The 11,645-nt window shown below is 28.1% G+C and overlaps 1 protein-coding gene across 2 annotated transcripts; it reads left to right on the forward strand.

The window, feature by feature from the left end:
• The first annotated feature begins 176 nt into the window (after window positions 1–176).
• Window positions 177–7,603, forward strand: LOC109599451 (exostosin-2). 2 transcript variants are annotated; one of them, XM_020015457.2, is made up of 7 exons: window positions 177–892; window positions 5,196–5,405; window positions 5,644–6,187; window positions 6,239–6,419; window positions 6,475–6,672; window positions 6,865–7,106; window positions 7,165–7,603. In XM_020015457.2, the coding sequence occupies exons 1-7, from the start codon at window positions 342–344 to the stop codon at window positions 7,384–7,386; spliced, it is 2,148 nt and encodes a 715-aa protein (XP_019871016.2). In that variant the 5' UTR covers window positions 177–341; the 3' UTR covers window positions 7,387–7,603. The 2 variants fall into 2 exon arrangements, with proteins under 2 accessions (XP_019871016.2, XP_049820958.1); XM_049965001.1 differs by having other exon boundaries at window positions 5,644–6,178.
• Window positions 7,604–11,645: the final 4,042 nt, after the last annotated feature.

Below are 11,645 nucleotides of genomic sequence, written 5' to 3' on the forward strand. Positions count from 1 at the left end.
AAATGTAAATTATTTATTTATTATAAATATAAAAAATGTTGAAAGATATTTAACAACGGTTAAATGTCAATAATGTATAATTTACTTTATTTTTATTTAAATGTTTAAATTTAATTTAAAAAGACATGCATGTATATTCATTAATTTTTACATTTAGTTTAGGGATTTTGCGCATCAGTGTACGTTCAGTTTCAAATTGATCTTTGTTGCGCTAACCTAAAAATGTATGTTTATGAAGAAGAAATGTCAAATATACAGAAAAGATGACTTAAAAAGTTCTTTTTGGTGTTGTGTGATTTTTTGTGCCATTTTTCTGAGAAACATGATAGACTTTTAAGTGCATGTGTGCTAAAATGACGATTCCCACCAGGATAACAATATCGAAAGTTTATAGTAATTCAAATTCTCATAAGCAATGCAAAAATTACTTTTTTTTTCTATTGTTTGTTATATTAATAGTGTGCGTATTTATAGCGATATCGCTTCCATTGAGTTTAAGCGGTGACGGATCGAATAGATACGAAAAAATTATACTGACAAATGTTTATAATTTGCCCGAAATTCGAATAACGAAGGGCGTAACAGCCACACAAACTAGAAATGCGTTATGTACACATTGGGATTGCTTCAATATCTACAAGTGTGGTCACACAGGGCATGATCGAATATCTGTGTATGTGTATCCACTGATGAAGTTTGTGGATGACAATGGGGTACCAGCAACAGAACACATGTCTAAAGAGTACCATGCTTTGCTGCAAGCTGTGATAAATTCGAAATATTACACTGCAAATCCTCAGGAAGCATGCATTTTCATTCCATCAATAGATACACTCAATCAGGACCGGCTTCGGCTGAATTTAACATCAAAGGCACTTACTTCCTTATCACAGTAAGTATTTTTTTAACATATTTTCAGTGGTGAACTATTGGCACAATAAGTTTGAATTTAATCACCAAATGTGTATTTACACCAATTTAAAATTACATATTCCCAAAATTAAGAATTTCAGTTTAGTGTCACATGGTCATCATATTAGAAATAAAGAATTTAGTTACAATTTGTTAAAATTTAAATTTCCAAAAATTAATTTTTTAAAATTCTTGAGAACTTTTATTTTTATAATCAATATTTATGGGCCATTATTTATTTTGATTATTCTTATATTTTTTCAACATGATTTATACTAAATATAAATTATAAATATTTGTTTAATTAATTACGTTTAAATTAAACAAACTATTTATACAACGAATAAAACGTGTAACTAAGTTTCAATTCACTTAACAATGTAACATTTAATCCACAGATTTGGCATTGAAACATCAAGCAGACTCCTCTGTTTAAACACACATACAATAAATCAAGAGCATATAGCCCATTTGGGTTAGACTTAGTCAATAACGTCGTTGTTATTGCAGGAAACCTATAAAACTTTTCTCTATTTGTGTGAACAACGCACTGTTTCGTTAGTATGAAAGTAAATAAGTTGTTTCAATGCAAGACACATATGTTTTGAGTATGTGTGCAAATTACACGTTTATTCAAATAAAGTTTACATGGTTTCTTAGTTAATTATTTATTTTATTACGAAGGTATTTTTTATATTATAAATTGTATTTGTTAATTATGTGCAATGTTCGTAAATCATAGATATAATAATGTTTCTGTGCTATGCTTTTTTTTGATAAAATTAAATACAGCAAATCAGTTTTGTCGATGTTATTTATAATATATATATTACACTGTTTTCTTTTTGAACTTTATCTATCAACAGGAACACTAGAAATCACTGGTTTAGTTGATAATTTATTGCTTATTTTGAAATTAATGTGATAAAATATATTGTAAAATCTTGTTAAAAAATATTATGCATATCGTATTACGAATTGACGTAGAGCAATCTTATATCATTTAGCATATTAAATTTTGTATTGTATTATATAATTTACTTTAGTAAAAATTATAAGTTACTAATATTGCCCTCTGTAGGCATTCCATGGGGCCCAATTATGTTAAAGGAGGTAAAAGAAAATAATACTTATTAAAATTACTGGAATAAATTCTGCCCTGATTAAATCAGGCCAAGTTTACAAATTAATATTTAGACATACAGTATTAATAATGTAAGTAATGTGCAATGCCAACGCTTGTCAAGATAATGTTAACTCTGCACACTTTTGAACTTTGCTCATAACATCATTTAAATTATTTTAGCATAATTTACTCGAAATATTGCTTTAATAAGGAAAATTGAAATAATACAACTTTTGTATTTAATTTGTATGCCTACAAAATGTTGTTATTAAGGTATTGCAAGTTCAAAAATTTTATAAAAAAATTGTTGATAGCAGATGAGTATTGAAAAATCTCGATTGTAATTAAATGAGATTATTATATAGTATAAACTTACCAAATTATTTAATCATCGGTGATCGAGCATCGAATAAGTTAGAAACAGCAAAATTAGATATTTTAAAGAAGATAATCATTAAAAATGCAACGCCTATTTTATATTTAAGATTTTTCCTGAAATATTTATACATACATACAGTGTGGTCCATTTGAAAGCCCCTTTAAACTTTTTTAAATTGTAATATATGACAATATGCACTTATAGAGAAAAATGTCGTTTTTTGCTTAAAACCAAAACCTACAGGGTATTTTTTAAGCATAAAATTTGAAAAATCATACTAGAAAATTTTTTATAGAAAATCTAACTACGATCTCGGGTCAGTATTATTTGATGCTGAAAAGAATTACCCGTGTTAGACCAGAATATCAGGAGCAAGGATTATGACGCCTATTACATGACAAAGCGCCGGCTTACAAGTGCAGAATATTGAAGGAGTTTTGGCTAAAAAGAGCGTTGTAGTGATGCAACCATATTCGCCAGATATAGCAACAGCATTTCCTAAACTAAAATTGGTCATGAAAGGGTAGCATTACAAGTTCATAGAAGAGATGCAAAGTACAGTGACATGGGTGCTAAAAATTACTTCTAGTTCTGAATCGTTTTAAACAATTTCAACGTAGTTTACTTCGAATAATTTTATATAAAAGATCTTAAGTAAAAAATTGTAGAAGTTTTCATATAATATTAAACGTCTTAAAAAGGAATTATTAATTTTATTCGTTTAATAATATAATAGTGTGCAATTTTATACTTGTACCTAATTTGTGATTATCCTTCATTTAAGAACATTTCTAGACATATTATTTTAATTGAATAATGCTTGTACTGCTTTGGAACGTACACGTACTTACGTAGACACGATTTATAATATAAATAATTTATATGTTGCAAGAATTAATAGATTTTGGGAAAATAGCAATTCTTGAAAATGTTACCACGTGAATAAATATTGATAATCAATCGCTATACAAACATTAAGTAGCAGTGGCGGCTCGTAAGATGAGTTTATCGATAATGAAAACTATCAATGGCATTACAAGTTGTTAATAAATTGCATTTCACTGTAATTTATTTACTTAATTGGAAACCAATTATTATTTTGTGATGTTGATGTTGTAATCAATTAATATTATTTATATTTAAAATATGTGTTTTTGAGATAATTTGTCAGTATTGTTTTTTTCAATGTTATTTGTTTATTGGACTTCTCTTTGACAAATAATATTTTTATAATATTATCGACTAAGTTTATTATGTTACAATTTATAAATTTCGTCCATATTAAAAAATACGATCGATGGTTAAAACATTGTTAATAATTTATAATTTATTATTATTAACACACTATAAGCGGGTCGGGTAAAAATACCTGTCTCGAGAATTGTTACTTGTTAGCGGGCCGGGTAATTTTTACCTTTTTGAAAGTACTTACTTTAAAAGCGGGGTGAGATGATTTTACTCTATTGGTTTACATACGGAACTGAAAGAATTATCTCTTATTTTTTGTTGTCATTCAGCAAGTTAGTTTGGACTATTTTGTTACCTGCCTATAGTGTGTTAATATATAGTTCAGAGTGTTGCTGTGTAAATTTAACTACAACATTATAATCTTAATTACGTCATCATTGATGGGTTTACATTTGTTATGTGAATGCCATTATGAGTATTAGAATTTTTAAATAAATGTTATAGTAATTATTACCGCCTATTTGTATATCAGTCTGTTAATCTTAAGGTCAATATTTCCTCGACACATCAATATCTTAGCAACTTAATTGTAATTGAGGTCAAAATTTGCTGTTTCCAACCAACCACTTTAAATGAATTGAAGCCATTTGGTTGATTGGAATTGTGCGGGCATCAAAAAATTGGATTGAATAGTTTAGATGAACGCAAATTAGTTTTATTTAAAGTTTCAATTGATTTCGTGGAAGTATATTTACATTTACAATTTAATAGTTAGCACTTATTTAATCTGTGTTATAAAGACCTATACGCATTCTGGTTTCAAGAGGAAATAAATGTGCGTCATTTTCATTTATCTTATCGAAATACAAATTGAATCATGGAGAACACAATTTTTATGTTAATCCTTATCTAAAAAATAGATATTTGATGTGGAAATATTGGTAATTGAAGGACTACTTATTCTACTTATTTTTAAAGGATAAAATAATATAGTTATCACAGTTATTAGATATAATAATGTAGAATATAAAACTTATTCATTAGAAGTTTATGGAGAACGGGAATTGATTTGAAATTTTTAATTACAATTATAACTTGACTTCAACTTCTATTTTAATTCATTTTGATCAAAAACCCAATTGTTATTGGGTATTGTTATTAATATTTTTTTCCAAAAATTTTGACAAATTGATGGTCTAAGTAAAATGTCAGTAAAACCACCAATTTTGATGCAGGAAAGTTGATTTTTGTGGTGCACGTTAATCAAGAACCATCTTATATGGAGCCATTCAAAATTTTTGGAAACAATTAATTAACAATTAATTAATCAATTAATAATTGGAAATGGTTGCAATTACATTTAGAAATAAATAATAAAAAAAACCTGGTGTTCTGTTGAAACAACAACTTACTTTCGACGAAACCGAATATGAAATTTTATTAAAAATAAATTTGATAAGTAGTTCAAGTCCAGTTATAATTACTATAAGATTTTCTTTCATTTCTCCGTTATCTTTGAACTTCTAATGAGTAAGAATCACCTCACCCTATATAATATATGTGCACTTCCTTAATTGTGTTTTGTTTTAGTTGGAATGGTGGGGAAAACCATTTAATATTCAATATGATATCAGGAACCAGCCCCGATTTCTCCCCAGTTATTGAGTTGGATATTGGCAAAGCTCTTTTAGCCGGTGCCGGTTTCGACACGTACACGTTTCGAGAGGGCTTTGATATTTCCATACCTCTTTACAGTCCTGTAGCTAAGTATGGTGAAGTGGAAAACTCTAATAACAAGAGGTGAGAATTTTTACTAAATATATTATTATTAACAGTTAATTAATTCATCCATTTTAACATACACCTATTAAATGTATATTAATTAAAAAAATCATACTGAATTTAAATTTAATGTTTATTGTATGTTGTTTCCTATACCACTTAAATTGACTTAATCCTTTGTAATTAAAGCTTATCCAGTCTATTATAATTGCTTAATTTATATTACTATAGAATTAAAAAATATATTTAATTGTAGGACATGGCTGATAACATCATCCCAGATAAACATCAGTCCCCATTATATCGACGAATTGCAGAGACTGACCTACTTGCACCATGACACAATCTTAATTCTCGACTCGTGCCATAACCAGAACTATTCGCAGCGCTGCGACATCGTCTCCGATCAAAAATACTCCTACCCTCAAGTACTTGGAGACAGCGTTTTTTGTCTTGTCTTCAGGGGCGAACGCCTAAGCCAGTTCGTTTTGGTGGAAGCGTTGGCGGCCAACTGCATCCCTATATTTGTGATTGATGGGGCGGTATTGCCATTTAAAAATGTGATAGACTGGAAACATTCGGCCATATTCATCATGGAGGATTATTTAAGTAGCGTAGTGGACGTTGTCAGTCGCATGTCGAGCAAACGTATCGCCGAGTTGCAGAATAGCGTCAGATTTATTTATAAGAAGTATTTCTCCAGCATGGAGAAAATAGTCATTACTACATTAGATATTATTCAGGATCGAATTTATCCACATTGGAGCAAAGTTTATGATCAATCTAATTTAGTAAGAGAGGTATATCATTATTATAACTGATTTAAATAAAATGAACAAAATTCTTTTTAGGATAACTCAAATCCGTTGTTCTTTCCAATTACTGCACCGAAATCGCATGGTTTCACTGCAATAATATTAACTTATGATAGGGTTGAAAGTCTTTTTATCTTAATTGAGAGATTATCAAAAGTTCCTAGTCTAATGAAAGTCATTGTGGTGTGGAATAATCAAAAGAAAAGTCCACCGCCTCGTAAGTGATTTCGGTAAATTAAACCTATTGATACATTATTCAAGTTTAATTTCAGTTTCAGATTTTCCTACAATTTTAAAGCCAATTAAAGTAATAAAAACGAAAGCGAATAAATTGTCCAATAGGTTCTATCCGTTTAAGGAGATTGAAACTGAAGCAGTGTTACATATTGATGATGATATTGTTATGTTAACATCAGATGAAGTTGAATTTGCTTACGAAGTTTGGAGGGAATTTCCAGATAGAATAGTAGGTGGGTAATTGCCATTATATTTTATTAGTATTAATTGTTAGGTCAGAATTTTAGTTCTTTTATTACCTACTTATTACTATTTTAGTGTTTAGTGTAATTTCAACTTGATATTTATTAAATTTTAGAATTCCATTACTTGAATTTATAAGACACATTGAAGAATATGTCATGATCATTTTTCAAAAATTTCAGGATTTCCGTCCCGTTGGCATAGATGGGACAACGTGACGGGTAGCTGGAAGTACGAATCAGAGTGGACCAACGAGGTTTCTATGGTTTTGACAGGGGCTGCCTTTTTGCACAAATATTGGAGCTACTTGTACACTAAGGAGATGCCTACTGATATAAAAGACTGGGTGGATGACCACATGAACTGTGAAGACATCGCCATGAATTTTTTAGTCGCCAACGTTACCAACAAACCACCTATTAAGGTAAAATTCATCTTTAGAACTCCTTTCTATTCATACTAATCATGTAATTCTTTTGTAGGTGACTCCGAGAAAAAAGTTTAAATGTCCTGAATGTGTGAATAACGAAATGCTGTCGGCGGATTTGGGTCATATGGTGGAGCGGTCGCAGTGCATAAACAAATTTGCGAAAGATTTTGGTAGGATGCCTCTAAAATCAGTAGAATTTCGCGCCGATCCGGTTCTGTTTAAAGATCCATTCCCCGAGAAATTGAAACGCTTTAACGATATTGGCAGTCTATGAATTTAGTGTTAATTAAATATTATATTTTATTTGTATATAGTTGTACATATGCATATTATTTTATTGTTGTACTGATTTTTATTACCAGGGTTAACTATTAATTTTATATATAATTTTAGAAGTTTTGATATTTTTGTATATGTTATAAATGAAGACAAATATGTATTTTATTTTGACTATTTATTTTTTTATTTAAGGTATAAATTAAATAAATTGACTACACAATGTACAAGGATGTTTTATTATACTTTTATAATTCTTAGTTACTAATCTTATTTGATAAAATTTTGTTTGGCCAAGTAGGTTTTGAGACAGACAGAGGAAATAGTTTTACTGATACAGATGACGTTATTCACCCTAAATGGCAATATGAGATGTCTAGTATTTATGATTTAATTGTAATTAATATTTTAGTCACATATAAGATTCCTGTGACTATGTTCACATAGAGTTATATGAATGTTATTAATGAAAATAATTACGTAATTTCTCATTAATTACTTTCTATATTTTTATGATATTAAGTTAATAAATTTCTAGTTGTCTGAATTTCTGAACTTCTTTTTAAAAGAAATTTTACTTATAATATATATTTTTAACATCTAAATGAAGTAAACATTTTTCTAGGATTTCGTCCTAAATTTCAGAAATTTTAGTGGAGCGGATTGCATCATTAATATTTATTTCTGTATAATTGACAACAATTAACTTGAAAAATATTTGTGAAGCTTTCTTTTAATTAATAAAAAAGTTCTTTAATTTTTTTCAATATTAGAGATTAAATGAGTAAAAAATGTCATAACAATGCATTTGTGTAAAATTGACTTATTCAGTAATAAGAAATTATTATTATATTATTCGAATATTAAATATTTTGAATTTTCATGTTTACAATTTTATTTTTAATCAATAATTAATACCGTTTCAAATGAGATTACAGTATTTTTAAAATGCTCGAATATTATATTTTTTTAACATTTGAAAAAATAGTCGAATACTTGAACCATTCGGATTAAATAAAAAATTAATTAAATAAATGTATTAATATCTATTTTAAAAATTTTGACAGCTGATTTTAGGCGATACACATTAATTTATGTAAATAATTTTTCTATTAAACTCTTACTTATTGAATTTGGTGAAGTTAATTCATCATTATTCATCTACAAACTTTATTTTATGGTACTTAAAATGAAACGATTACAGTAAGTTGAATTGTAAACTGATAACATAATAACTCATTTTATTTTATGGAAATGTATATTTAAATAAAATCTTAATTATATTACTCTGTGTTATTAAATATAAGCATGTGGGTTTAGTAGTATTTTTTTAATTACCGGGTAATTATTGGTATATTTTACAATTGAATTATTTGCCACTTTATGTAAATTAAAATAAAACACCCACGTGCTCTAATGATCATGATCATTGTAATTATTAATGTTAATAATTTAAAAGAGAAAATCATTATTACAACACCATTTTCAACTTAATCGTGCATTTTACATTTTTAAAATACGTAAATGTAATCAGAAAAAGCGTGCACTTATAAAGTATTTTGCCACCCGTCGTAAGTTTCAGTCAAGAATGCGACGGTTAATAAGTTGATAAAGACAACTGTAGAAAATGTCGAAAAGAACGGCCCGAAAAAAATATAATTGCAAATGTAATTAACAAATTTACTAATTCACACAGAGGCAATAAAACCGAGTGATATTTGAAGTATTCAGGCAACAAAATGTTTCTTCCCAGTGCACAACAGGTTGTCTTACTTAAGATTTCAAACACGTAAGACGTATTTATTCGCAAACTGAAAAAAATCTTTAAAATATCCAATTAGTTGTTCGTAATGTGCAAGATAAGGTAGTTTTTCAGTTGAGTTTGCTACAACCTAAGCGACAGATAATCCGCGGTACGGTGGTGGTGAAGACCACTTTTTTCGCGGGAAACAACTACGTACCGGCAAACAATGTCCATGCGGTCAAAGGACTGTATAAGACCAGTACTCACTACTATTGTTTACTTTTATTTGTCGCATAAATAATTGTAACCTGTTATATGACTCACAACTGATCTGATCGATTTTTTAGACATCGATTTCAGCCGAACAACCGAAGAACCTGATAGATATAAATAAAACTCTAACATCTGGTACTATATTTGTTATTTTCTTAACAACTAATGACTTTTATTGACAATGTTTCATGTAGAATGGTAGACACAAGTGCAGTCACGTGTTAGCAGTTTTAAAATTCCCTGTATTTGTTCTTTCCTAGAACCTGACACCGCAAAAAAGAATTCCTTTCGTCAAAACTTTTTCACCATCATTACCTGCCGCGGTTGGGATTTTTCTTATTCTTAATTATTTAAATTGAAATGTTATATTCAAAGCTTTTTAATAATTTCATTATTTAATCTCAATCTTAAACAACATAAATATTTATTGTAATAAATTTTTCTAAAAATTGTGGATGGTACTAATTTATATCAGTAGTACCAATTCAATGTTTTTCCTAAAGTATGAAGTAGCTCATCTCTATGCGTTCCAATACTAGACAATATATTTTTAAAAGGAAATTTATTGACTTGTATGTGTTTATAATTTCTAGTTACAATGTAAAATTATACAGAAATGTGGTGTGAAGTATTTGAACATAAAAATAATAAATAAAAAAATGTAATGTTCGATAAACACTTCAGGAAAGGTTTTACCAACTAGGGAAAAGTCATTAAGGCTTTTTTGAAAGCAATTCCGCAACTATAAATGATATCGATTGTATATAATTAAAATGGACGACGAAACTTAAGTAGAGCCGTCTTTTACAATATCACCAGTTCTATTTTTGTTGTGGAATTTGCGCTATGATTAGTTTTTCCTTCTGTCGCTTTGAAATGCGTTTTATTGACTTATGAGCAAATTGTGTATAGTTTATGTATGTGTAATAATTACTTAAAAATATGCGAGTATCATATTATAATTAGAAATTTTATCGATATTGTAATATTCATAATTTATTCCAGAAAATGTGTTAAATTATTTAACCCATGAGTAGTTATGTGCACCTATATTGGAATATTCCGATCATTAAGCAATATTTTCTGTCACATTTAATTGAAGTTAAATATTATTTTCTAAATAACTAATAAAACCAGTCTTACTTGTAATTGATAAACCAGAAATGTGGACGGGTTTTGTTAATAAATTGACTAGTTTGACTTCTTATTTTTTAAAGACTAATCGCACATATCAATTTATTATATATTTTTCAGTGACATTCCCCTTTCAAGTTAATAAGGCTAGTACTATGTCAAGCTTCAATGAATGAATAGTTAATATGCAACAATAAAGTAGTTTCAAAACCAAATGGTAGTAATTTCAACTTACATGTGGCTAAAATATGTATTTTTTTTTTAATAATATAAAGGCAAGACAATTATTTTATTAAATAGATAACCACCTAAATCCTTGTTAGTACTGCATAATTACAACATATTAGTTTATCTAACAGACAAATATGTAATAGATATTGAAAAGAATTGCATTAATTAATTATTCTTGGTGTATACCGGCTTTGCACACAACCAAAACTTAAACAAAGGATTGATACAATGTGATAATTTGAAAGGAAGTTATCAAAAAAATGTGCCAATTATATTAATTAACTATTGTTAAAGTTCCGGTATGTTTGGAATATTAATTAGTGTAATTAATTGTTTTGGATTAGTTAAATATTATTTTGAAAGTTAAATTAGTGGTTACTTGGTTTTGTGATAAATAAATTAATATTCACAAAAATTCTAAATAATTTAAAAATTATATTTTTGTGACTGAATTAAAGAATATATGTTATTTTAAATGACAGATATTTTTGCACTTTCAACTCTGGCATCATTTTAGGCAAAGACAGAAAACTAAAAGTAAAGCTCAACCTTTTAACATTCCTGCTAATTCATTTGTAATAGACAATTTGGGGATTTTGTATGCGACATATTAATTATGCTTATATAAACAATTGTTTATAATTGAATTTTTCTTTAATGTTAATGTTGTTACAAAAAGTTTTTTTTATGCGGAAATACCCACTTTAGTCATTACGTTAATTCCGACAAGCTAGATAAAAAATTGTTATCCATTGAACAAAATTGTTGGCGACATAAAAAAAATAATTGTATCGCATTGTCAGGTGCAAATCAACAAGGTGCCGGTACAATTGTTTTCCTCGGTTTCCATATATGCTTTGGGTGCATTAGATCAA

Source organism: Aethina tumida, chromosome 3 (assembly GCF_024364675.1).
Source record: "Aethina tumida isolate Nest 87 chromosome 3, icAetTumi1.1, whole genome shotgun sequence".
NCBI lineage: Eukaryota > Metazoa > Arthropoda > Insecta > Coleoptera > Nitidulidae > Aethina > Aethina tumida.

What these genes read in the sequence shown, in the direction of transcription:
- LOC109599451 (XM_020015457.2), top strand. Translation starts at nt 342, where the DNA reads ATGTGTGCTAAAATGACGATTCCCACCAGGATAACAATATCGAAAGTT. An exon ending in AAAGAAAAGTCCACCGCCTC is followed by an intron (nt 6,420 to 6,474) that starts GTAAGTGATTTC and finishes GTTTAATTTCAG; the next exon opens with TTTCAGATTTTCCTACAATT. An exon ending in CCAACAAACCACCTATTAAG is followed by an intron (nt 7,107 to 7,164) that starts GTAAAATTCATC and finishes ATTCTTTTGTAG; the next exon opens with GTGACTCCGAGAAAAAAGTT.